General features: G+C 36.5%; 4 protein-coding genes, 1 long non-coding RNA gene and 1 pseudogene across 6 annotated transcripts; 2 read left to right on the top strand and 4 right to left on the bottom strand.

The window, feature by feature from the left end:
* Positions 1–3440: 3440 nt before the first annotated feature.
* Positions 3441–6780, bottom strand: LOC111802717 (pre-mRNA-splicing factor SPF27 homolog; annotated as a pseudogene). Its single transcript, XR_015422353.1, has 6 exons — positions 6423–6780; positions 5864–6027; positions 4807–4938; positions 4583–4717; positions 4439–4497; positions 3441–4069 (listed from the first exon to the last, which is right to left on the bottom strand). The product of XR_015422353.1 is annotated as a pre-mRNA-splicing factor SPF27 homolog (transcript).
* A 907-nt stretch (positions 6781–7687) lies between these two features.
* LOC147791343 (protein MOTHER of FT and TFL1-like) lies at positions 7688–9464 on the bottom strand. Its single transcript, XM_087126701.1, has 4 exons — positions 9180–9464; positions 8974–9035; positions 8790–8830; positions 7688–8150 (listed from the first exon to the last, which is right to left on the bottom strand). The coding sequence occupies exons 1-4, from the start codon at positions 9375–9377 to the stop codon at positions 7918–7920; spliced, it is 534 nt and encodes a 177-aa protein (XP_086982827.1). The 5' UTR covers positions 9378–9464; the 3' UTR covers positions 7688–7917.
* Positions 9465–10457: 993 nt separating this feature from the next.
* Positions 10458–12228, top strand: LOC111801966 (protein MOTHER of FT and TFL1). The gene is made up of 4 exons (XM_023686216.2): positions 10458–10742; positions 10887–10948; positions 11092–11132; positions 11766–12228. The coding sequence occupies exons 1-4, from the start codon at positions 10545–10547 to the stop codon at positions 11996–11998; spliced, it is 534 nt and encodes a 177-aa protein (XP_023541984.2). The 5' UTR covers positions 10458–10544; the 3' UTR covers positions 11999–12228.
* A 2698-nt stretch (positions 12229–14926) lies between these two features.
* On the bottom strand, positions 14927–18076 carry LAC1 (laccase 1). The gene is made up of 5 exons (XM_087126761.1): positions 17945–18076; positions 17651–17802; positions 17208–17452; positions 16297–16425; positions 14927–16217 (listed from the first exon to the last, which is right to left on the bottom strand). Exons 1-5 carry the CDS (start codon positions 18056–18058, stop codon positions 15127–15129), a joined length of 1731 nt encoding a protein of 576 aa, XP_086982887.1. The 5' UTR covers positions 18059–18076; the 3' UTR covers positions 14927–15126.
* LOC147791342 (uncharacterized) lies at positions 16039–18876 on the top strand. The gene is made up of 2 exons (XR_015422375.1): positions 16039–16179; positions 18526–18876. It is a non-coding gene; the product is annotated as an uncharacterized LOC147791342 (long non-coding RNA).
* Positions 18877–20047: 1171 nt separating this feature from the next.
* On the bottom strand, positions 20048–25710 carry LOC111802743 (mitogen-activated protein kinase 9). The gene is made up of 13 exons (XM_023687218.2): positions 25446–25710; positions 25228–25293; positions 23741–24149; positions 23530–23657; positions 23369–23428; positions 22820–22969; positions 22444–22599; positions 22209–22346; positions 21916–21989; positions 21595–21696; positions 21219–21275; positions 21051–21138; positions 20048–20348 (listed from the first exon to the last, which is right to left on the bottom strand). Exons 2-13 carry the CDS (start codon positions 25243–25245, stop codon positions 20271–20273), a joined length of 1458 nt encoding a protein of 485 aa, XP_023542986.2. The 5' UTR covers positions 25246–25293; positions 25446–25710; the 3' UTR covers positions 20048–20270.
* Positions 25711–26086: the final 376 nt, after the last annotated feature.

The raw sequence follows: 26086 nt of genomic DNA, 5'->3' as shown, positions 1-26086 counted from the left end.
ATAGTGTTGATAACTATAAATAATTCATTACGGCACGTGGGATATACTAAAATGATTTACTTTTATATTTGTAAATCGTTCGATATGATAATATTTCATGTTAGCGAGTTCTTTAAACAGTGTTGGTAAGCATAAATAATTGATCACAATGTGTGGGTTTGAGGTTGACTTGGGGAAGGTTGAGGACGGAGTCCGTTCTCTTCATCCAACTCACTTAGACCTCCATTCGACATTCTTTGTTGATGAATTGTCCAAACTAAAATAGATGCATAGCTCGTTTATTGCTTATGTCCCCCGATAGGGGAAGGTACATGTATGCGCTCGTATTCAAATTTCGAGCTTCCAACAATAGAGTCAAATCTGAACTATTTATAACAAAATCGAGTTCTTTTTCTCGGCAGATTACCTATTCCACTCAAAATACAATTCCATCGTTGAATTACGTATATCAACACGTAAAATTACTCTTCAATTGTATGAACGAGTATGAACCTACCCAATTTTACAGTAACTAGAAAAAGAAAACCCGTTCGAAACCCTAATTTTGAGTTTTTGCCTAGTTGTAACAATGAATTCAACAATTAAAACTTACCCTTAGGACAATTGATGATATGTACATGCTTTAATGATTCCATTAATTATCGAGTTGCCATTGCACGGTTGAGAAGACACTACTCAAATTATAGAGTGCTAGCTCAACTTCCATTTCTTTTCCTCCACATTAATTTTCACCTCCCGTATCATCATCCTTCTCATCCATTTTATTCCACGAGCTTACCCTAAAGTGAACACTATTATTATATCATCTTCGATATATGAGATTCCCTTATTATTCTCTCGAGAGTTCATTGAGGCACAGTGACTAACAGAATATCTAAAAGTAAAACACTGTCTTAATGCGTATGCTACGAATGCAATACCAAATCTAGAAGAACGATTCTAAATAGTTATCGATCAAAACATAGTTCATTAGATGAAACCTGACGTGAAAATAAAAAAAATGTAAAAATAGAAGTAATGGGGAATCTTAAGAAGGAGCATCCCGAGATATTTCCGTGGTAGGAGCAAGAAAACAGGCTAGCTTTTGCCTAACCCCACAACACCATTTCCACTATTTTTTTATCCCTTCTCTATTCCTCATTTCCTCTATATAATTTTAATGCCCTTTCCCTTTCCTTTCAACTTCAACCCTTTTTCTCCATGCCTCTTCTCCTATCTCTTCTCTTCTATCACCTCCTTTCCTCTTTTATCACCTCCCATGGAGCTCTAGGGCTCAAACGGGTTATCTTTTTCCTTCCATGGTCTTTGACCACCTTCGGCTCTTTCTCGTATCAAGCTAAGTCCATATGATCTCAACTGGGTTTTTGGGGTTCTTTCATGGGTTCTTCTTACTTTTTTGAAACATGGAGCTTATTTGCTTAAATGGGTCATTTTTTTCTTATGAGTTTCTTGACCAAGTTCGATTTTTTCCTCATGCTAAGCTAAATCCATTTGATCTTAACTGGGTTTTTGGTTTTCTTTAATGGGTTCTTTTTAGATTTTTGATACATGGAGCTTATTTGCATAAACGGGTCGTTATTTTCTTATTTAGTTCTTGACCAAGTTCGGTTGTTTCTCATATGAAGCTAAATCCACTTGATCTTAATTGGGTTTTTGGATTTCTTATCTGGGTTGTTCTTAGATTTTTGAAATATGGAGAGTCTGGTGTAAAGATCTGATCTTTTTATGGTAGTAATTAGGGTTAAAGGCAGAGCTCCTTGAAGTCCAATAGAGGGTTATGGCAGGGTGATTGAGCTGCTGAACTATGGATCCCACAGCCCCTATTTGATTGAGCTTCTCATAGGCCTGTGGCTTGCATATCTCAGGAGCTTCATCGCCTGTTTGGTTACACCCTTGTTTGGATTGAAGGGAGCTCTACATATTCTCTCTAATAATCAATATTAACTTTTGTTTGTTCATGTTCATTCTCAGCTAACCCTTTTATGTCTTGATTTTCTCCTTTGATTTTGATAGACTTTGCTTAACTTTTGTTTTGGATTGAAGGGTTGATCTTTGCAGGTAGTGAAGGGCTGTTTTTCATGATCTGTTTTCATTAGAATGGTATGGGATCTATGGGACGTTCATTTGTTCTTTAGTGTTGGGAGTACGATGTTGTTGCTTGGTTGCTGTTTGATGTTTCTGGACATCCTTTTTAGGGCTGCAACTTTGAAGAAGATGAACTTTGAATTATTTCTTTCAAGTTTTTTTTTTTTTTTGTTAATAGTTTGGGATACAAATTCCTATACATTCATATGATGATAATACATGACAACATTATATTTGTATGCAAATTTTTGCACTTTAATTTTGAAATTTTCATTTGATCCTTATTTACTTGGAAATTGTAAAAAAAGAACTTGAAATTAATAATGTAGGTGTAGAATATTTCGGCATACATGACTTAGTTTGTGTTATTGTTTATTTAAATTAGTTGTAATATGGATTAAAAATTGATTCTACTATAAGTATATTGTTTATGATGACAGTAGTATTTTGAATTATTTCTAATTTTCTATATAATTTTAATTAAATGTTTAGTATTATTCTATATGTAATAAAGTAAGGGTTATTAGAAAATATATAATTTAATGGAAATTGAAATTTTAATATAAACACAACCTAAATTGCTTTCGAACAGCTTTATATTATGAATAATTATTGAAATATCCTTGAAATTTGTATTATATTTAAAACATATTTTAAAATTTTAAAAGTTTTAATGGGACGTTTAAAACTCAAAAAGAATTTCTAAAGTATCTCTAAAAAACCTTTAAAATTATAAAATTATTTTAAAAACTTTTGACCCTTAAATTGTTTTGAACTTTAACAACCCTTTTAAAGTTTTATTAAGATTTTAAAAATAATCTTAAAATATGAATGAACTTTTTAAGCAACATAAAATAATAAGGGAGATAACCAATGTTAATTATAAATATAATGTTTTTATTGGGAAGTGTTATATTTCAAATTTTGAAGAAAAGATCAAAGATATTAATGCATTTTTTATTGTTAAAGTGTATTTTTGAAATATTATTAAAAGTTTATTAATATTATGAGACTATATATATATATATATATATATATATATATATATATATATATATTAATTTAGCTTTAATTTTAATAATTCTTTAGTTTTCAAAGTTTGAGTTTAATAGGTCTTTGAACATAATTTATTTCTAAAAAAAATTGAAATTTGAATATTTTGTTTCATCACATAAGAATTGAAATAACATTATAATGGGGAATTCCATTAGACAACAATCTTAACTCAATTGACATTTTTATGGACGGGACCTACTCAATATAAATTTTAAATCATATGTAAGAATTTAGAGATTCAACGAAGACTATTATTAAACAAAACTAAACTTCGAACACGTAATCTAAGCAAGAGTCAATTATTGAACAAAGCAAATAATTCTCTGTGGTACCTTAGTTTATATCAAAAGAATTTGAATTGTCATCAAATATTATCCATTTGATTGACATTTTGGTAGTTCAATAATTTATCCACAAAACATTATATATATATAAACCAGAGAGTTACCCAATAACGTGGTTAGCAGAAGCAACTGTATTTCGAAAACGAGCAACCAATCTTCTCCCATAAACCCAACTCATCTTCCATATAGGCATATGCTAAGAGCAACAAAAGATGTCCGCAGTCTCTAGTTTTGAGCAGCAAAAACCATGGTTAGGATGCTCCCATTCACTATTTAAATAGTTATATACAGTATAAAGTTATATATGATAAAACTATAGTATAAAGTTATATATGATAAAACTATATACAGTAAACTGAACCATATATATAATCCTTTAGGCAGAGCTTTGAAAATGTACTTTTGATATTCTCTGTATTCTCTCTTGCTGTACATACCTGAAGTCATCAATATAAACTTTTAGCCAATATTCCTCCTTGTATTTTCTCTTTTGTTCTTTGTGTTCATCTAAATCGAGTGTTTGTATTTTCTCTCTCTTGTTCTTTGTGTTCATCTAGATCGAGTGTGTGCGTTGTTGTGCAATCCTAACACAAAAGAAAGAAAGAAAGAAAAAAAAAAAAAAAAAAAAAAAAAAAAAAAAAAAAAAAAAAAAAAAAAAAGATCAGACACATTCTTATGGTTGAGTTTTCTGTCCTTATAAACTGAGCTTTCTCATATGATGGTGAAAGGTAGAGATGGGGAGAGAAGGGAAAGGCAACACATGAGCACTTCAATGGTTCAATAGAATTCATCTCAACTCTGAGTTACACCATGAGATTACTGAAAATCAAAATTGAAACGAACACGGGTGCATGCACGTATATGGTTAACATGTGATTTTGGAGACTGGAGATAGATCCTTAGAACATAATAAGGAATAGAAAGGCAAACAAGAGATGACATCCAAAGCATACCTTATGACACTGGTAGGGAAACAGAACCATTCTCCACATTGACTTCCAAATTCAAGCCTCTGAAATCATAACCCACAGATCAGTTCTAAATATGCCAAACACGTGTGTGACTAAAAGAGATCAAATAGAAAAATGCAAGATTACTTTTTTTCTGCCTCTCTCCTTACATCCTGGATTTGACCCTCTATTTGAGAGGATGCCACTTGGATTTCAATATTTTTCTGTCAAAAGTTCCTTCCATTGTGTGGACAAAACATGAAGCTCAGATGCAGCGTTTTGCTGACCATTGCATAAAAAATCAACCAACTATTCCAAAGAATTGACCTCTAGCTTATACTAATAATATGAATTACAGGGATGTTAGTCACTTGATGGAATTTTCTTTCGCGGTTAACATTTTCCATCTTCTCATTCTGTTCTTGAGCTAATTGTTGCATTCTGACAGTAACAAGACAATATAAGTAACAATCATATATGGTCAAGTTGGTCAGATGTAGTTTCTTGCTTACTACATTAAGAAATGACATATATAAATGTGGCCAAGTGTTCTATAAAGCTAATGCCTGTCATGCAATGGTTTTTAGTTTTGATAGAAACGGCCCTTGCCTCAGATAATGTGACAACAAGCAAGTGAAAGTTGGAATGTCTAACCAAAAGAGAGACACCGACTTTTATGTTGCAGGGGCATGCAGAATCTCATTGTCATTATATCATGAAGATCCCAAATATAAAGTTCTCGGGTATTTACAATCTTAAATAACGTGAAGTGATAACCTCCTCAAACATAAAGTTTCTAGCATGGATGCAACATTCAAGGGCACCTAGGCAGGACCTTACTTGTACAGGATCTATTTTATAAGTTGTACTCCCATGTCCTTGAGTTCTAAGAAAGAGCACATAGGCATTAATGAAAGAAAGAGCCATAGACAGCAGCAAATGCATCTGGATGTTTCATTTCTTCTGACTAATGTACTCAAAAGTAAGGATTGCAATGCGTTCACCAATGTACAAAGATAAGCAATTAACAATAATAAAGTCCTTGATCAATGAATCAATGAATCAATTCAATTCAGATGAGAATAATATAGTTGCGGTGTGGAAACCCAACATTACCAACTGTGAGATCCCACATCGGTTGGGGAGTAGAACAAAATACTCTTTAACGGGTGTGGAAACCTCCCCCTAGCAGACGCGTTTTAAAACGTTAAGGGGAAGCCCGGAAGGGAAAGTCCAAATAGGACAATATCAGCCAGTGGTGACTCTAACTGTAGTCCAACACATGATGTCGTGGTATTGCAGGAATTCCAGGACCAGTATGAGTTCAAGCAGCCAACTCTAACTGTTCTCCATAAAATTAAAATTTTCGAAATACAAATCTCAAGTGCCTAGAACAATAAAAAACATATCAAAACTTCACCTCAGCACTTGATGACGTAGTAAGCATTGAGCTTTCTGAAGTGTCTGCTTCCAAGAAATACATTCTTTTTATTTGGAGCTGGCGTCTCCAATTTGTATCTTGCAACATCGAGAGGCACGGGAGGCCTCCCAGCTCTTACACGTTCATACTCTCTGGCAAGCATTGGATGATCCTGAGTCCAAACTAACTATCGTCAACATTATCCTATTTTGTAACATTTGCAAGAATTATCCTAAGTAATGGTAAAATAAATCAAAGAAGATCAAGTTGTGGATCTTATAGTCATTCTCTGGCTTCCGGATAAACAAAATTCGGCATTCTAATTCATTGATTGATTTTTAATTTGATTTTCTCGACCTTGTTTTCGAGTAAACATTATGGAGGATGTTTCAAAACAGAACCAGCAAATGAGGCTTCTATAAACAGTTCCAAATTCAGCATTAGCAACTTTCAATCAAATATATCCAGTGAAAACAATAATAATTTGTTCTTTCGAATCAGGTGGAACTATAAGTGCATAACCTAGAGGAAAACTCCGGCGGGAAAGGAAATCGGAACCTAACTTACGTCAAATTTGAACTTAGGAACAGAAGGCAAGTCTTTGAGAAAGTCGGCCGGTCTCTTGGAGCTACGCCGCATCTCTTCCTCCACTAAGCGATCGACCTCTGCTAGGGTCTACATAGTCGTCTTCGATGTAGGCCAAGGCGTCGATTACCTCCGCATCTGCAGAAACACGCCACGCTGGTTGCGGCGGTTGCGGTGGAGCTTCGAGCATTAGGAAATCCCCGTTATTGTTGTTAATCGCCATAGCCACCACAGCGAGCAACTGAGCTTAGAAGTTTCAGATTCACAGAAGCTCAAGTGCGAGAAGCTTGAGTTTCTTCAGCCGCCTCCACAGAAGAAATGGGTTTTCTCCGTTTTTTTATTTTTTTTTATTTTTTTAAATAATTTACGATTTAGTTAACATTTAAAATTATAAATTTAAATTGTATCGACATTTAATTTAATCACATAAAATTGTAAATTAAAAAAAAAACAAAAAAACAAAATACTCCAACGCAGCTCACATCACTCTAATCTAAGGATTCACTCGAGCATCGAAAAGCATTGAGCCCGACATCACATCAATATATTGAATTGTCGGGTATCTTACTCAATAGAGTATTATTCACGTTGTTCAAACTCTACATCAAATAGATTGGATATCGTACTCAATACGCTCGCATATTACTTTAGATTAGAGTTTATCCTATTTCATTGAAAGATTCATGAAAATAGATTCAATATGAAAGCTAATGAAGAACAAAAATTTTGTAGTTGAAAGATGGATATGCAAATGTAAATCTCGATGTATAGTCCAACCTCCGTTCATTGTTGTCAAGCAACGACTAAGAAAAATACCCGATGGCCTTAGCACCATCGGCGATTGCCTTCTTTTATTTTGTCGAGTATGATAGCATTTGTAGAAGTTGATTCTAGGGGTACTATGTAGTCCCTTTAAAAGGGTGAGCATTGAACTACTACTTTCTAATCAAACTACTATCTAAAAGTGACAACATGGTACTTCAACAATGGAATTGGGTTGCTCTTTTGATCGAAGATTGTATTATCGTGGCTTCTTGTTACTCACGAACTGGTTAAAGACAGGTTCTAGTCACTTTAGATACCATGTCATTGTAGTGGCACGTGAACCACCGAATAGGGGCTGTCTTCACCCATCGATGGCTTGTGGAATATAAGTGCATCCAAGCACAACACAATCAAAAGGGTCCGTAATATAATAGAACCGTTAGTGATGTTATCAAGAAAGGGTAAGAACTATCACGACCATAAAACATAGAAACACACATACATATATATATAGGATCGACACAGAGTAATTAAAACACAAACACGAGAGTGAAGAGAGGTGAAGGGAAGAAGCATAGCTGCTTAGGACTTCCCTTCGCTGTATACTCTTTCTTATTCTTACACATACTTTTATATATTATTATTATTATGCATTATAGATACATCCATACAGATGGATGATGTGGCGACGGGTGACGGGTGGGTATTGCACTCACGCTGCGGAGGCAACCTTCTTGGCAGCAGGCTCCTTCTGGGCATTGAAATAGGTAGCAGCGATGGGGAGGCCGAGTTCGAGGTGGGTTGCAAAGTGGCGAGTGTTGAAGTTGGCTCGGGTGGCTGGCTGCTCGATCATTCCAATAGGGCGCTTCTGCTTGAACAGCAACAGGATGTAGCGGTGAATTCCGATGGGTGGACAAGGCCCCGTGTACGACAAGATCTCCCTTCCTGCAACATACACCACCACACAACACAACACAACACAACACTATTATTATATGTTCTATGTTCTGTTGGGTCACATAAACAAGTGGCACAAACCCCACCTACACGTGTTCATCTTCATATTCTTCTTAACACATCAACTCCTCCTCCTACGTGTGGATGAAGTTACTAAAACTAACTAAAGGGTGTGTGTTCTTCGAATCCAAGCTACAACATTAGTGTTTTAGTCCTCGGTTCTTGAGTTCAATCAAGAATACATTTTCTTGGATGATGTTGTTGGAGTTTGTTACTAAATCTCTAAGCTTAAAATGAGGGGAAAAGAGAGAGATAAAAATAGTGGTTTTGATTTACTTTTAGAGGAAGCATGCGTAATTAATAAGCATCATATTCCTTGACAAGGATGGATGTATACATAAAGTAAGCATGCACACATGGATGCATGTATGTATGTATGTATGTATGTGTGGAACCTAACCATGCATGCCAACTTAGCTTCTTCCCAAAAAAAAAAAAAAAACAAAGGGTGTGAGCCTTTTTGTTTTTTGGTCCAAGTTGTTGTGCTTGGAAGCTTGTGAATCATGAAAAATGTAAGAAATCGATTAGAAATTTTAAATAAAAGGAAGATTTTTTTATGTTTTATACCTAAGCTCACATTTCCAGTTCCAGGGATGTCCACAACGATCCTGTTCATGACATGCAACAAACAAGCTATATAAGCAATCTCAACAAACAAGCTATATAAGCAATCTAAGATACGAAGATATAACCGTTTAAGCATGGTAGATTATAAACAAAGCAAAATTAGATATCTATGAGCAAAACTAACCAGTGCACCCACTCTCTCATGTAGGGCTCACTCGGGCTCGGAGCATCCGGGTCAACCATCACCTAGAAGCCACAAACATTCCAAATGATGGAATTAAGGACATGCATGCACAATACACGAAGCGTCTGTGGATACTTAAAAAAGACATTTCAAATTGAGGCTAAATCAAGAAAAGAAGGAGATAAAAGAGAGCGTAAGAGAGAAACCAGAGTGTAAAAGTCGGAGAGATTAAGAGAACTCATAAGGATCCTGGGAGGATCATCGGTGAGAGAAGGCCTAAGGTTGCAGCCATTAGTGACATGCTTGGAGTTGTAGTAGACCGACATGGTAGCCGAGGGCACAAACATGTCGACCACATCGCCGATGACTCGCTCCACCACCAAAGGGTCCACATAGGACGCCATGGAAAAGGACAGAAAAAGGCACTGAAATTGAAAGGGAGCTGAATTTGGTGGCGATTAGGGTGATGGGGTTTGAAGTGAAGGGGGGAAGTGGGGTTTATATAGATACAAATTTGGTAATGTCTATGGCTTTGGCGATGGAAATGGTGGTGGGATTTGTGAAGCCATGGGACATGCACAGGCTCACGTAAATAATACAGCTCCAGTATTCTACACGTGTGAGGCTGGCCTCGTGGTAGAACCACCATCCCTTTGTTTTTTCTACCCACGTGCCAGCATTACCGCCGTCAGTTACAGTTACCACCTCCTTTCAGTGTCAAATTACAAGAAAACCCGGTCTGGCTGCCTTATAAGAACCGTGGGATGAAATTGAGAGAGGGTAAACTCGTAATTTAGTTGAAGGTAGAAGGGTTAAAATTTGAAATGATCGAAAGCCTATGAAAATCACAAGGCTCGAGACTCAAGATTCAAGAATTTAACCTTATATTGATGTCCCATCATTAGATTCTTTTTCATTGTTGTGCAAAGATATCATCACCGAGTATCAAGTTAATTTTCGCAAACACCCACAAGAAAAAAGTCTCTTCAAGAACGAGTACGAATTACTCCTTCGAAGAGCAAGAGATTTACACTCAAATTATAAAATTAAAATTCAACAATTCTATTAAATATTCTTTAAAGTTCAAAGTTCATGTATGTAAATAACCCAAAGTAAAAAAAATTCTAAGCTAAAATTGCAATTTGGAAAAATTATTTAACCAAATTGACACAATGTGTGGAGTAGTTTTACCATAGGAAGCATAGTAATTATTGAAATTTCATCCCTCGGTTATTATTTTTTTTATTTTGTAAAGTTGACCCTTAAAAGAGGTAGTGTTGTAACTGATGGAGGACATGCTGGCACGTGGGTAGAAAAAACAAAGGGATGGTGGTTCTACCACGAGGCCAGCCTCACACGTGTAGAATACTGGAGCTGTATTATTTACGTGAGCCTGTGCATGTCCCATGGCTTCACAAATCCCACCACCATTTCCATCGCCAAAGCCATAGACATTACCAAATTTGTATCTATATAAACCCCACTTCCCCCCTTCACTTCAAACCCCATCACCCTAATCGCCACCAAATTCAGCTCCCTTTCAATTTCAGTGCCTTTTTCTGTCCTTTTCCATGGCGTCCTATGTGGACCCTTTGGTGGTGGAGCGAGTCATCGGCGATGTGGTCGACATGTTTGTGCCCTCGGCTACCATGTCGGTCTACTACAACTCCAAGCATGTCACTAATGGCTGCAACCTTAGGCCTTCTCTCACCGATGATCCTCCCAGGATCCTTATGAGTTCTCTTAATCTCTCCGACTTTTACACTCTGGTTTCTCTCTTACGCTCTCTTTTATCTCCTTCTTTTCTTGATTTAGCCTCAATTTGAAATGTCTTTTTTAAGTATCCACAGACGCTTCGTGTATTGTGCATGCATGTCCTTAATTCCATCATTTGGAATGTTTGTGGCTTCTAGGTGATGGTTGACCCGGATGCTCCGAGCCCGAGTGAGCCCTACATGAGAGAGTGGGTGCACTGGTTAGTTTTGCTCATAGATATCTAATTTTGCTTTGTTTATAATCTACCATGCTTAAACGGTTATATCTTCGTATCTTAGATTGCTTATATAGCTTGTTTGTTGAGATTGCTTATATAGCTTGTTTGTTGCATGTCATGAACAGGATCGTTGTGGACATCCCTGGAACTGGAAATGTGAGCTTAGGTATAAAACATAAAAAAATCTTCCTTTTATTTAAAATTTCTAATCGATTTCTTACATTTTTCATGATTCACAAGCTTCCAAGCACAACAACTTGGACCAAAAAACAAAAAGGCTCACACCCTTTGTTTTTTTTTTTTTTTTTGGGAAGAAGCTAAGTTGGCATGCATGGGTAGGTTCCACACATACATACATACATACATGCATCCATGTGTGCATGCTTACTTTATGTATACATCCATCCTTGTCAAGGAATATGATGCTTATTAATTACGCATGCTTCCTCTAAAAGTAAATCAAAACCACTATTTTTATCTCTCTCTTTTCCCCTCATTTTAAGCTTAGAGATTTAGTAACAAACTCCAACAACATCATCCAAGAAAATGTATTCTCGATTGAACTCAAGAACCGAGGACTAAAACACTAATGTTGTAGCTTGGATTCGAAGAACACACACCCTTTAGTTAGTTTTAGTAACTTCATCCACACGTAGGAGGAGGAGTTGATGTGTTAAGAAGAATATGAAGATGAACACGTGTAGGTGGGGTTTGTGCCACTTGTTTATGTGACCCAACAGAACATAGAACATATAATAGTGTTGTGTTGTGTTGTGTTGTGTGGTGGTGTATGTTGCAGGAAGGGAGATCTTGTCGTACACGGGGCCTTGTCCACCCATCGGAATTCACCGCTACATCCTGTTGCTGTTCAAGCAGAAGCGCCCTATTGGAATGATCGAGCAGCCAGCCACCCGAGCCAACTTCAACACTCGCCACTTTGCAACCCACCTCGAACTCGGCCTCCCCATCGCTGCTACCTATTTCAATGCCCAGAAGGAGCCTGCTGCCAAGAAGGTTGCCTCCGCAGCGTGAGTGCAATACCCACCCGTCACCCGTCGCCACATCATCCATCTGTATGGATGTATCTATAATGCATAATAATAATAATATATAAAAGTATGTGTAAGAATAAGAAAGAGTATACAGCGAAGGGAAGTCCTAAGCAGCTATGCTTCTTCCCTTCACCTCTCTTCACTCTCGTGTTTGTGTTTTAATTACTCTGTGTCGATCCTATATATATATGTATGTGTGTTTCTATGTTTTATGGTCGTGATAGTTCTTACCCTTTCTTGATAACATCACTAACGGTTCTATTATATTACGGACCCTTTTGATTGTGTTGTGCTTGGATGCACTTATATTCCACAAGCCATCGATGGGTGAAGACCGCCCCTATTTAGTGGTTCACGTGCCACTACAATGACATGATATCCAAAGTAACTAGAACCTCTCTTTAACTAGCCCGTGAATAACAAACTAAGTGTGTGACCAATTTTATGAGTGAAATTTGGACTTAATAAAATGACTAGAAAGTCCATTGCCGGTAGAAATTGTCCACTTTGGTCCAGTAGAAAGCCTCACAATTCTAAAACATGACCCTACTCCAATTCATGATCCTACTCCAATTAGTCCCGGTGACGAGCTCTATTATCATTACCATTTGTAACAGTCCAAGCCCTACTCCAATTAGTTCTAGTGACGGGCTCTATTACCATTTGCAACAGCCCAATCCCTACTCCAATTAGTCCGGGTGACGGGCTCTATTACCATTACCATTTGTAACAGCCCAAGCCCTACTCCAATTAGTCCTGGTGACGGGCTCTATTACCATTTGTAATAGCCCAAGCCTTACTCCAATTTGTTCTGGTGACGGGCTCTATTACCATTTGTAACAGCCCAACCCCTACTCCAATTAGTCCTGGTGACGGGCTCTATTACTATTTATAACAGCTCAAGCACACCACTAATAGATATTGTTCGCTTTGGTCCGCGGTCAGCCTCATTGTTTTAAAATGTCTCTCTCCCCTAGGGAGATGTTTCCATGTCCTTATAAGAAATGTTTCATTTCCCTCTTCAATCGATGTGAGATCTCTCTCCCAAGAGAGGTTTCCACATCCTTATAAAGAATGTTTCGTTTCTCGACGTGAGATCTCACACTAACACATAGACCCAAGACCTAGATAAATCTTTTCAAGAAAGGAATCCGCCATTAACAAGCTACGTGAAAAATTATCGAAGAGACCGCTACAACTAAGTTAACATTGACAATTTTACCCCGTTAGATAGAAACTACAATACTCAATGATTTATAGGTATCGACCTCATTGAATAATTTGTCCAAGTGCATCACTAGAATCGTACAGATGTGAGGCCAGCTCTGCTATGTTTGGGCACATGGCAGCATGAGCGGTATGAGTTTGAAGTTGAAGGCTTTAATATGGTTATGGAAGGTCCACAGATTGTTAAAGCAAAAGCCAAAGACTTGTTTGTCTGCTTGTTTGGGGCCGAACAAATGGTGACAAACTATTGTTCTTATTCCCTGCAGGATTCCCTCCATGCACTTCTTTTTCCACACACATTCATAAAATTTCTAATATATATATATATCTATATATATATATATATATATACATGTACATGCACCTCGGTATGTACGTATATCGACATCTTTCATTGTCGTTTTCGTTTTTGTTTTCGTTTTCTAGAGGAGTTACAAGTGGTAGACCAAATTTAACTTTGTAACGGTCCAAGTTCACTGCTAACAGATATTAGGCAGTTACGTATTGCTATTAGCTTTACGGTTTTAAAACGCATATGCTAAGTAGAGGTTTCCATATACTTACAAGGAATGTTTTATTTCCATCTCCAGCTAATATGAGATCTCACAGCGCTAGGAAGAGATTTCCATGGAAGGTTTCGTTCCTCTCTCCAACTAATATGAGATCTCACAATCCACTCCTTTTGAGGGCCAACGTCCTTTCTGGCACATCGCCCAGTTTCTAACATGGATACCATTAGTAACAATGATATGTAATGTGATATGAACCAAGAGACATCAATCATACAATATGCTTCAATGAAGATGTGAAAAAAATATTGTTGAAATTATCAAAAGATATTTCAATTCATGTCACGTTGAGGAAGAATGAAGTTTCATGTTATAAATTTTGGGTGGATTAATTTAGAGTAATTTAGAGTTATTGTATTTGATTGATGTATTTTAAACTTTTAATTTACTTGGTTACAATTACATCATGGTTAATTATGGTCATTAAGTATGGTTGTTACAACTCTTGGAATGGTCAGTAGTTTAATTTTGAGGTTATACAAAGCCATGCTGTATTTGTAAGGAGACTTGGAAAATACAGTAAAAGAAACCTCCGTGGAAAATATATTTAAAGGAGGCTTTTCTTTTCTTGAGCACATGGCTAAGTTTCTTCGTTGTAGTTTAGGTTGCATGTAGAATCATTTAAGCTCGACAGGATCAATCTTGCTTGCGGAGTGATTCGAATCTCAATCAAGTGTTCTTGCCTTGAGATATTTGATCAACAAGAATCATTCAAGCTAGACATGATCGATCTTGCTTGTGGAGTGATTCGAATCTCAAACAATGTTCTTGCCTTGAGATGTTCGATCAACAATGTAATTCGAATCTTACTCCCCTTGTAGTGATTCCTTATCATATCATAACGGGCCAAAGACAAAATCTGTTAGTAGTGGGCTTGGGATAAAATTATACGAACAACGAGTACAAGACCTTTCTATGGCTTGCTTTCGCTGTACCCGAGTGATTATTTGACTTTAATAACGATCAATCCTATGATGTATGGTGGAGTTAAGCTTCATCAAGTGACGGTAATCTAAATTACCGATCAAACTCACTCAAAAGTGGAAGAAGTGATAGACTTACGTTACAACTAAACGATTATTTGACTTTAACAACGATCGATCCTAAGATCTGAAACTCGAAAATAGCGTGTACCACTCGTTATGCTACAAACTACATCGAACCATATCCCAAAAAGTTTGGGAAGAATGTGTACAATGAAGATGAAAAAGCATATACCAATTTAGTTCTTTAAACTTTTAAATTTATTTATTTAATTCTTGAATTTTTAAAAATATTTTATAAGTTAAATCTAATAAGTTCGTGAATTGTTCTAGCAGAGAGGAAGATCCTTAGGAGGAGGAAGCAGAGATTTTGATTCGCCGACTCCATTTCGAACGATGAGTCCCATTGCAAGACCCCAAGAGGTATGTTCTTCAAGATGACAATGTATAAACCAAGCTCCTGGATTGTTCGCCCTGATTCTGATGGCCGCCCAGCCTCCGGTCGACACCGCTACTGTGTTTCTCTCCGGCGGATCGACGAGATTATACTTCGCCGGATCCCTGGCCACATTGAAATTCCCAAATCCTCTGCCGACAACGAAGAAATTGTGCCCATGAACATGAATTGGATGATTCTCCACATTCAAAAAACTTGTCCCCTGAAACACGATTTCCAAATCTGTCCCGTATGCAACTTCCAAAACCCTAGTTCCAAATTTTGCGTTCATGTTGTTCGTCAATGGGTTCGCACCCGTGTAATCATAAACCTTAGGAGGTTTTTCTGGAAAATCGGAAGAGTACGTCTTAGTAGCCGTGTTTCTGTAATGAGATTCCAATATGGACAAAGCCGGACGAACGAAGGATTGATTGTTCATAGAAGCAAAGAAGCTCTTCCCGTTCAAACCCTGGCAAGATTTCCCAGATGGGCAATCTTGAAGGTTGAGGCTTATAGTTATGACAACTCTTTTATGAACTGTTTTAGGAACATTACATGGGTACATAGGAGATCCAAGGCTGCGGAGTTTGTTCAAAAATGCCGTAGCAAAGGCAGTATCCTTCATTTCTGGGAGGTTTTCAGGTACTTTTGAGCTAAATTTCTTGATTTTTGTGCTGTTGTATCTCAAGAAGCCAATAGAGGTGGAATTGTTGAAGGGGAAAATTGAAGTTACATAGGGTGTGATAGCCATTGGGAACATTTGAGAGTGCTCTGGAACTTGATCTGTATTGAGCAGGAGAGTGGTGGTTTGGCCAGGAGCTATCATAATGGCTGTGGTATTGAAGGGCTTTGTGTATGCAGCATCAACTTCCACCACTGTCAATGTGTGATTGGCTATGGCGAAGAAAAGTTCATTGTTGAGTGCTGCATTGATGACTCTCAGCAGGTAAGTTTTCCCCCTTTCTACTGTTGAAATGAATGTGTCTGCATTGATTGATTGTTGTGATGATTGAAAATTATGTTTACAAATGAGAAGTTTTGGTAGTGGAAGTGTTGGATTTACCTTTGGTAGAGGAAGGATATAGAGGTCCTGGTAAGCCATTTATGGTGTAGGCATCAGAAACGTTAGGCCCTCCTCCATGTTTCAACATCTCGTTTTCAACTTCTTCCACATCTCCATTCCACCATTCACCTGTGTTTGTGAAGTAAAAACTGAAGAACTAATCATCACAGATTATAGATCATGAACTTTTATGAAAACCCATCAAACCAAAGCATCTAAAAGTACTGAAACAATGAAGGATTGGTTTGGAATGATTATTCGATAGAGAAACTTTTAAATGAAAACCCGGTTAAAAACTACGAATCCTTCTCTAGAGTTCTCGAACAAAGTACATCTTTTGTTCGACACTTGAGTCACTTTTGACTACACCTTCGTCCCCTTAATCGAGGCTCGACTTCTTCTCTGGAGCCCTCGAACAAAGTACACCCTTTTTTCGACACTTGAGTTACTTTTGACTACTCCTTCGAAGTTGACAACTTCTTTGTTCGACATTTGAGGATTATATTGACATGGCTAAGTTAAGGGCATGACTTTGATACCTGTTATAAGCCACGAACCTCCACAATGGTATGATATTGTCCACTTTGAGCATAGGCTCTCATGGCTTTGCTTTTGGTATCCCCAAAAGGCCTCATACCAATGGAGATGTATTTCTTACTTATAAACGCATGATCAACCCTTTAGTTAGCCGATGTGGGACTTATTTTCCAACAATCCTCAACAAACACTTCTTCTATGAGCTAGGGAGAAACACTAATGTTCTCTGTTTAAGAATTTTCAAAATCACTTTTGATCATTAAACCAAGTCACAATCAAATTTTGATTGGTTTGAGAAGTGTTTAAACGGGTTAAAAGCATATTTTATTCTTTCTAAAGTCATCCCAAACTCACTCGAGACTAGCGAGACTTACCAAAGAGAATAGGAATCTCAGCTTCAATGGGAGAAGAGGATAATGGGTAAGGCATGCGAGGGTAAATGATGAAGGCACCATACACAGAAGCTCGTTGCCATGAATAATGTGCATGCCACCATAGAGTCCCTCTTTGATCATTCACTGAGAACTTGTATGTGTATGATTCACCAGCTCTGATAGGACACTGTGTTATGTAAGCTGGACCATCTGCCCATCCTGTTCTTAGTTGCTTCACCCCATGCCTGCAAATCATCAGATTTGTTATGGATTGAACTTGTTTAGCTTAGAGTGGAAAAGTCAACTTTTTTATGTGTAAATTTGCTTATTTATAGGCTCATCTCGTGGAGGGAAAAGCCGAAATTGAGTTCTAAACGTGTAATGTTGTTTGGCAAAGAATGCTTTGTTCTATATTTAGAGCGTATAGCATGTTTGAAACTTACCAATGAATGGTTGTATTTTCATTCATGCAATTGTTGACCTTGATTCGAACAGTATCACCTTCATGAACTGCAATGGTTGGCCCTGGATACTGTCCATTCACAGTTAGAAGTTGCTTTGTATGGCCCAACCTTCTCACTTTCTTCCACTCCACCTTATAGGAAACAAAATCATCACACTTTTGAGTTGAAATGGCAGAGTAATGTCAATAACCACAAGGATGTTCATATGTTCTTAGAGCCAAAAAAAAAAAAAAAAAAAAAAAAAAAAAAAAACGGTTTCTTCATCGAGCTTACGTTAAACTCAAAGCGTTTAATGACAGGAGAAGCAAAGCTAAATGACACAAAACCAGCTAGGAAGATGCTTATGAATATCAACAGCATCCCACATTGCTGGCTGAGGCTCCCCATTGTCACCAAGTTAGCTAACAATCTATATACTACACAAAGTTGCACTTTTTGCTCACTTTGAACTCAAATTGTGCTGTCATTTGGCACAGTTTGTGAATCCTTTTAAAGTTGTGGGGGTTGGTGTGTGAGTGGGGTTAATTGCTGCTGATATCGTATGGGCAATGTCAATTGGTTGTTGTTTAATTATTGATATGAAGATTAGGTGCTTGGCTACTGAAATATTATTGATTCTTATTGCATTTTAACATGAAATTATCATCCTATTTACAAGCTTTGCATAAAGTTCCATATAGTTTTGTTTAATTTGTCAACTTCCTAGATATCCTCTTGTCATTTCAATCAAAGAACTTGTGAAAAAATCAAGACCCAAAATTGAATTGGGTTGGTATGAGTTTATCTTGTTGTTTGTAAAGTAATAATGTTAAGGTTATCTAAGAAATGAGCAGCCTCAGACTAGTTTGTTACAGATGGAGGCTCGGGGACGGAAGGCACATCGAGATTAATGAGGATCAATGAATCGCTAGTATAGGGCGCTTCAAGCCCGACTAGGCCTACGAAAACGATGGAGGTCGTTATGTTGACTCTTTTAAAGATGGATATGTCAAATGTGGTAGAGTCTTGTTGTCCCGTGTGAATAGGCGATCGAAGCTAACGCCCTATATAATTTAGTTTAGTGGAATAATTTTGATTTAGCACGTTTTTTAGGGAGATGTGTTTTACTTGACAAAAGATTTATGTATGATTATATTATTATTTTGCCTGTTCATGAATGTTGAAATATTGCATTAGAAAATTCAAATGGTCCAATCTTGCAAGTATATTGCATCTACTCCATTTGAAATTTGAGTTTCATTGGCCCTACAGGGTTGCCTAACCTTCTGAATAAACTTAGTAACATTGCACTGTTTGAATTCAAAATTTCCCCAAATATTATATTCTATCAACATCAATTTAAAAGATTAATCAAACCGATTCTTCTACAAATTTTTCAGCCTAACTAGCTTTGAGTCTCTACCCAGTGATTAAAAAAAAGGTGTATTTGGTCGAGTATAGCTAATATGACTTTCTTGATCAACAGTTCCTCTTCTTTCTCTCTCGACTAATGCTTGAATCACCTAAACAGTTTGAACCTTTGAACATTAGGTGGGTAGGTGAAATCTCCCAACTCTAATTGTTTTTAGGAGAGACCTTTCAGTGATTGGCTGCAAAAGAAGAATGAAATGAGAAATTTTGGTACATTTTGAAGTGGTTGTATCCTACCCTAATGAGTTGAGAATTCGCCCAAAAGGCCAAAATAACGTTAAAATATATAAAGTTCAAAAAGTGGTGGCTCTAATTTATGAAGTTTTTCCCAATGATACAGCCATAACAAAGAATGCAACCAAATAATCCCTTGGACAGCAAGTTGGAAGCCTGTAATGTATTACCTTGTTCTGACTGTGTGTGTGTATATATATATTGATATATATAGATATAGATATATAAGGAGCATTTTTTTCTATGCTGATGATCTCAGAATGTTGGAAAGCAAGTAATAGGGTGGGTAGTAGAAAATTCTTGGCAATTTCTTCTTCCTAACAGTTACAGTTTATTTTTGGTACCAAGTTTTAATGAGCTTACAAATGCTCTTTTAAACCTCTTCATTTGGAAACAATTTAGAAATACTTTGGAAAATGTGTAAATGAGACTCTCGAGAAGATAGAAGATTTCCATGCATAGTAGCTTTTGAGCATATGAGAAAAGAGACGTTCAAACGTCTCATTTACAAATTTTATGACAATCAAATGTTATTGGACTAAATAGTGTTATCCCATCAATTTAATGAAGTTGCACATAGACCGGTCTAAATACTCGATGAATACGAGATAATAAGAAAAAATCTAGTTCTCTTTCTAAAATGAGTGTTAGGGTGTTGTATTAACACATATTTTCTTTCAACATTTCAAAATATTTGGCAAACTAAAATTCAGAAAGTACTTTCTACTTCGATGGAACAAACTTTTGCATATTATTTACAAGAAAAGGGGTGTAATTCCTCTATATTTCAATAGTTCAAAGATGAGGGACAAAATCATACTCTTCTTGTTCGTTCATTAAACATAAGGGACCAAAGTGAAATTTGCCTCATCGAGCACTTTTTCTCCCAGGGAAATGGTGACCAGATCTCACCTTCTGCCTCCTGTCTTTAGCAGCTAAATATATGAACATGAAGTCAACTCTGAAGGACTGCAATCTTTTGAGTCGATTCATCAACTGCTTCACCTTTCACCTCAGAACTCGTTTCTTCCTCCTGCGAAGATTTAGAAATGCATACAAGTTGCATCAAAAGAGACAACTTTGGTACTGATGTACGTTTCCTTTTAGTACTTGCTTTTCATTTTCACTTTCACTCTTCAAGAGAGATTTGAGTCATAGGTTTCATCTCTACTTGAACTATACAAAAGATTGAATTGGTACAAAATCAGGCATGTAACAAGAGTTATATGTAAGTTGATGAATTGCAAAAAATATTATAACTGGGTTCATGTAAATTGGATTTATGGAGCTTATATTATTAGAAAATCTGAACTTATTTCTTTCTATAAGTATACTAACATAACAAATTTAGATTTGATTTCCTAATCCTATGCTAAACAATTCTATCTCATGAGCTAAGTGACTTAAGCTCTACATCTATGCAAAAAAGGCTTAGAAATATATAAGACAGATTTCACATGTATCTCTCTTTTATCTCTGATAGGACATATGATCACAGAACCATATATATATATATATATATACACCAGCTAAGAGTTTATCATTGTCATCCTAAATTCAAAATATCCAAGATGCTAAAATGATTTGAATATATGGCCGAGATGTCTACATATAACATATCCCTCGTATCTGTTTTAAACTTTGAGCCGATCACATCTAATGCATCAAAATTCTAGCAAGATGAGTGATTCATACGAAGGAACAAGGAATAGGGAATAGGGATACTATTTATTACCTCAGACTTCTCCTTCGGTATTACCCCTACACACCTCGATGCACTAATGCTAGCACTTTTGAAGAGGTGGGCACTCTTCTCTTCCCCCCTGCGTTCATTTTGTGCATTTGAGTTTATATTTCCAGAAACAATTTTGGAAGCCATAGCAAAGAAGAAGTGACAACCTACCTTCCAAATTCATTGTTATGCTCAGCGTTCTTGTGCTCAGGTGGAGTAACCCGCTCCCTGAAAATATGATATATTATAAATTTAGATGGAAATGAAGTATTTACTGCAAATCAATGTACAAATCAATCTTCTGAGAATAGGTGCAGAATTTCATAATTTACCCTCGTACAGGAAATAAATTATCATTCTGATACCATATTTCTCGACACAAGATCTTAAAATTATAATATACTGCCACAGACCGTCAATCCTTTGTCCAGAAGGAGAACAGAGGAAAAGGATATAGACAATGATTATTAGTTATTTGATCATGTGGCTTCTTAAAATTGTATCATTGACTTGAAGAGAACAACAAAATTTCTATTCGAATTATTACCGAGGTAAGGAAACGTTCTGCCTTTGAAGTGGAGCACTTCTTTGACCTTTGCTGAAGTTCTCTTCCAGATGTGCAAACTGAAGTTTAAATCGATCAACACCACTGACATGTGCAAGAGGAAGAAATGGATTATTAACTGATGAATCAAGCAAATATTACTTTTATCTTGGATCAACCATTTGTATCACCATAACATGTAATGTTGACTAGATTGATAGAAAATCAATATGCAAAAGAAAGATTGTTTACTCTGTGACATAGGCCCATTCCATAACTAATTGAACTCTAAAAGATGTAAATATTCAATTGTAGAGCCACTACCTTGGATAGATAAAGGTAGATTGACCTCCATCGTGTAGGCCCTCCTGACGCATTTCGGGATGATACTCTAAAATCTGTAGACTTCATACAAGAAATTCATTACATTCTTAATTAAATTTGAACGCCCATAATTTTGGCGGGCAACCTTCATCTCCAAAACTTAGACAAAAACTTCATCAATCAAAATTTCAGATTTTCATCGTGAAGGTAAAAACTCTTCTTATATATATATATATAATACTTGATATAAATTACTGTTAAAACAGCACGTTGCAAGTTGCTAGGCTACATACCTCTGCATAAATTAACTCTCTAACATCATCTTTTGTTAATCTCTTTCTCTCAAAGTCAAACTCAAGCTTTGAAATTGGTTGAATAGAAGGTTCAATTTCTGCTTTCGTTATATCATTGAAGTAAGAATCCGTAAGTGCCTGAAATTGGATTCAGTACACGCAGATATACATAATTACCAAGATTTTTAAAAGGATTTTACAAGGGAAATAAAATTGGTCGGCAGATTCCACTTACCTCTGCAGCAGTTAGACGACGTTTGGGATCAAATGCCAGGAGGCGTTCCAGTAAACGAAGTGCCAATGGGTCGGCATTAGGAAACTTTCGTGAGAATGGAACTGGTGTTTTCTTACGCATGTTTCCCAGGTACCTTCTTGCCTTTTCATTCCGAATCTTGAAATAGATTAAAAATACAAAAGGGTGCAAATGAGAAGGTTCCAGAGGTGAGTAAATTTGAATGATGCTTCTAACATAACTTTGATGTATGAACCTAAAATCGTGAATTATTCATATGTTTCATGCTTTGAAACTACTGAAATTCGTAAACTGGTATAATAATTGTCAGTTTATCTCATTACCCCAGTAAAACAAATAAATAACTGAGTCAACCAACCTTCGCTACGGATTCAGCATCAGGAGTTCCAAACAGATCGGTAATTAAATCTAACTGGTGAGCCACATTTTTTCCAGGAAACAAAGGTTTTCCCGAAAGCATTTCTGCAAATATGCATCCGATACTCCAAATATCTATAGCAGGGGTATACTGAGAAAATAAAATAAAATTAATCCGTCAAAATTTGACATATCACATAGCAGTCATTTTAATTCTACCCTAGAAAGATTTGCCCACGTTCTTCTTGCAATGGGCATTTAGGAAATAATCTAATTACAATGCCCTCTCAAAGTACTACTATGGTCACATGTTGTTAATGGGATATTGAAGGAGGATACAAGTATAATATAATAAATGTAGATGTGTATAAAAATGAGCAATACAATGATTTTGGAATCATTTGAATTAGTACATCAGAAAAATATTTTGCACGTCCATGTAATCTCGAGAATCAAATATTCCTAAGCTTTAAGGACTCCGTACTCAACCACTCAACAGCTGGTAATTGAATAATTAAATGTGATCTCTTGAAGATGTAAAGTTGCTTACTCTCGAGAAAAATGATCCACAGAGTTCGGGAGCCCGATACCAGCGAGTTGCAACATAATCCTTCACAATAGTCGAGAATAAACCCAAGTAAAAAACGAACTTGACAAATGAGTTGAATGTCATGATTTCATAACCAAAGAAAGGAAGGAAGAAAACCTTACTGTCCAGAAAATAGTAGATGGCGCGTCACTAAAAGATACTCGAGCTAGTCCAAAATCACATATCTTCAGTCTGCAGTCAGTATTAGCAAGTATGTTTTTTGGCTTCAAATCTCGATGAAGAACATTTGCTGCATAATAATAAAGGAAATTAATGGCTTAGTTAAGAATAATTTGAGGTGACAAAGCCAATTGTATCAGTAAGAGAACCAACCGGCATGTATATATTTTAGGCCACTAAGAAGCTGGTACAAGAAAAATTTATGCTGCTTGGCAGAAAGATCATTATTTTCCTTAATTACGTGGTGAAGATCAGTCTTCATCAACTCAAAAACAAGATAAATATCTTTAAATTCTCGCTGTGAGGGAGGAAGCATGATATGTTTTATCTCTACAATGTTCGGATGATGGAGCATCCGGAGGAGCTTAATTTCTCTTAGGATGCGTATGGCATCAGATACATGCTCAAAAACATCATGAATTTTCTTGATAGCAACCCTTTCACCAGTTTGGGTGTCAATTGCAGAACCAACAATTCCGTAGCTTCCTTTCCCAATCACTTCCTGAATATGGTATCGGCTTCCTTCTCCATACTCTGTGAAAAATTCTGAGTGCTTCTCGCCCTGCAGAACCATTGTCAGCAGCAGTGAAAAACTAAAACTGGAAAAGAGACATGAATGCCTAAATTTTTTTTTTTTTTTTTTTTTTTTTTTTTTTTTTTTTTTTTTTTTTTGTCCTTGTTTGTTTGATGTCCAACGCAAAATCATAATATGCAAATAGGATTCCACACTAACATCCTAAGGAGGGTGGAAGAGATCCCAGTAATAATAATTACGGCGAAAGAATTTGAGCGTTGAATTAATGTTTTATTTCAACCATAAAAGAAAAAACACAAAATGTAACCTACGATTTTCACATGCTCATCTTTGGGTTGCCTTATAATACATACTACTGTGATCTCCTTTTTTTCATTTCAGTATAATCTTCAATAGCAAAAAGCAAAAAATGGACAAAAAACCGTGCCTGTGCTTGTTTAAAATATATATTTTTTCAATAATTATGAGTGTTCGAATTGGCTTTTACACATCTTGACTACTCTCATAGAACATCTGCCTAATCCTATTGCATTTGCCATATGTGCATGGTTAAAATTGAAATACTATGAATCAGTGATTACTTCTCCTGAATAAGTTTGTATCATTTGAAAAGGTATAATAAATTATTATTATGAGCAACTATATAAGCGGCATTTTTCCCGTCAAAAGAACCCAGACCAGAAAATGAAACGAAAAGGAATAGGGGCTTGTGGGTTTAACATCATCTACATGGTGAGTAGTCAAATAAGCTAAATGGCCAGAGAAATCTTCATTTGATAACTGTAATACCCAGAATCCCAGAATTGAACATAAATAAATAAAAGAACTGGCTCATAGTGTAATATTACAGAAACATGAAAGCATAGTAATACATAACCAAATGGTTGCTCTTGAAAACTCGGTTGATCATATATTGGATGCAAGAAAGCAGTAAAACAAGCCAAATAATTTACATGAAGAATAACTGAACTGGATTAGTAGAACCAGAAATCCAATTCTAGTAATAAAAACACATGATTAAAGAGACGGAAATCAAATTGAGACCAAAAATACTCGAGCAGGTTTCAAACAGGAAAGGGAAGATGGGCAAGAAGCTCCAGCTAACCTTACTGGCGCGATCCATGGTAGCGCAGTCTGCCTGAGAGATTCAAGTGGATTCAAGGCCCTAATCCTGCAATGTTTGACATTGTTACAATCGCTGAATTGCCAAATATTAGGTGTTATATGGTCGGAGGCCCGAATCGATTGTTTAAATGAGAAATTAAGAGAAAATATGCGGCGGTGAAACCAACGACAAACATCGACCACGAGAATCGCACTCACCGAATAAAACCAGGAGTAGCGTTACACGGTACTGATTCAGCTCTCCGCCACTCGATTCCAGCATTTTCCGTTCTCCCTCTTTCGCGATTTTCTCGGTGGCCAATCATCTTCGCTACAAAGTCTGGTCTAATCTGAATTTCCTCTTTACGTTTTCTTGACGTTTTCTTGTCCCTCTCTTCCTCTCTCTCTCTCTCGATCCCGCCATTGATAGAGGCTCCAACCTCCAACCCGCCATTCTTTTCAAAATTTCTTCATTTTGTTAATTTCCACTAATTTTATATTATAAGAAATCAAATTGCATAAGCTAACTTTTGAATTAAAAAATTAACTTAAAAGTTGTACGGTGGATTTTCTTTTCACAAAATTATTAAAATATAATTAATAAAGTGGATTCATTGTGTAAAGATAAGATATACGCCTTTTGAGTTTTGTCTCTATTAGTTATTTATTTATTTATTTATTTATTTATTTATTTATTTATTTAAATGGGTTGCACGTGCGGCTGTGCTTTCGCGGCTGACTAACACGCGCTTCTCTGCGTCTCATTGGTTATCTCAAAGAATTTCCCTCTGGGATCCTTTCTGACGTAGGCAAAAATTTGTGACATGTTCCCCACTCGCAGTCGTGTATAAATCGTTTCA

The sequence above is a fragment of the Cucurbita pepo genome, chromosome 9 (genome assembly GCF_057944985.1).
Source record: "Cucurbita pepo subsp. pepo isolate OVF chromosome 9, ASM5794498v1, whole genome shotgun sequence".
NCBI lineage: Eukaryota > Viridiplantae > Streptophyta > Magnoliopsida > Cucurbitales > Cucurbitaceae > Cucurbita > Cucurbita pepo.
The sequence above is the reverse complement of the archived record's forward strand: the minus strand, read 5'-3'. Positions and strand labels throughout refer to the sequence as shown.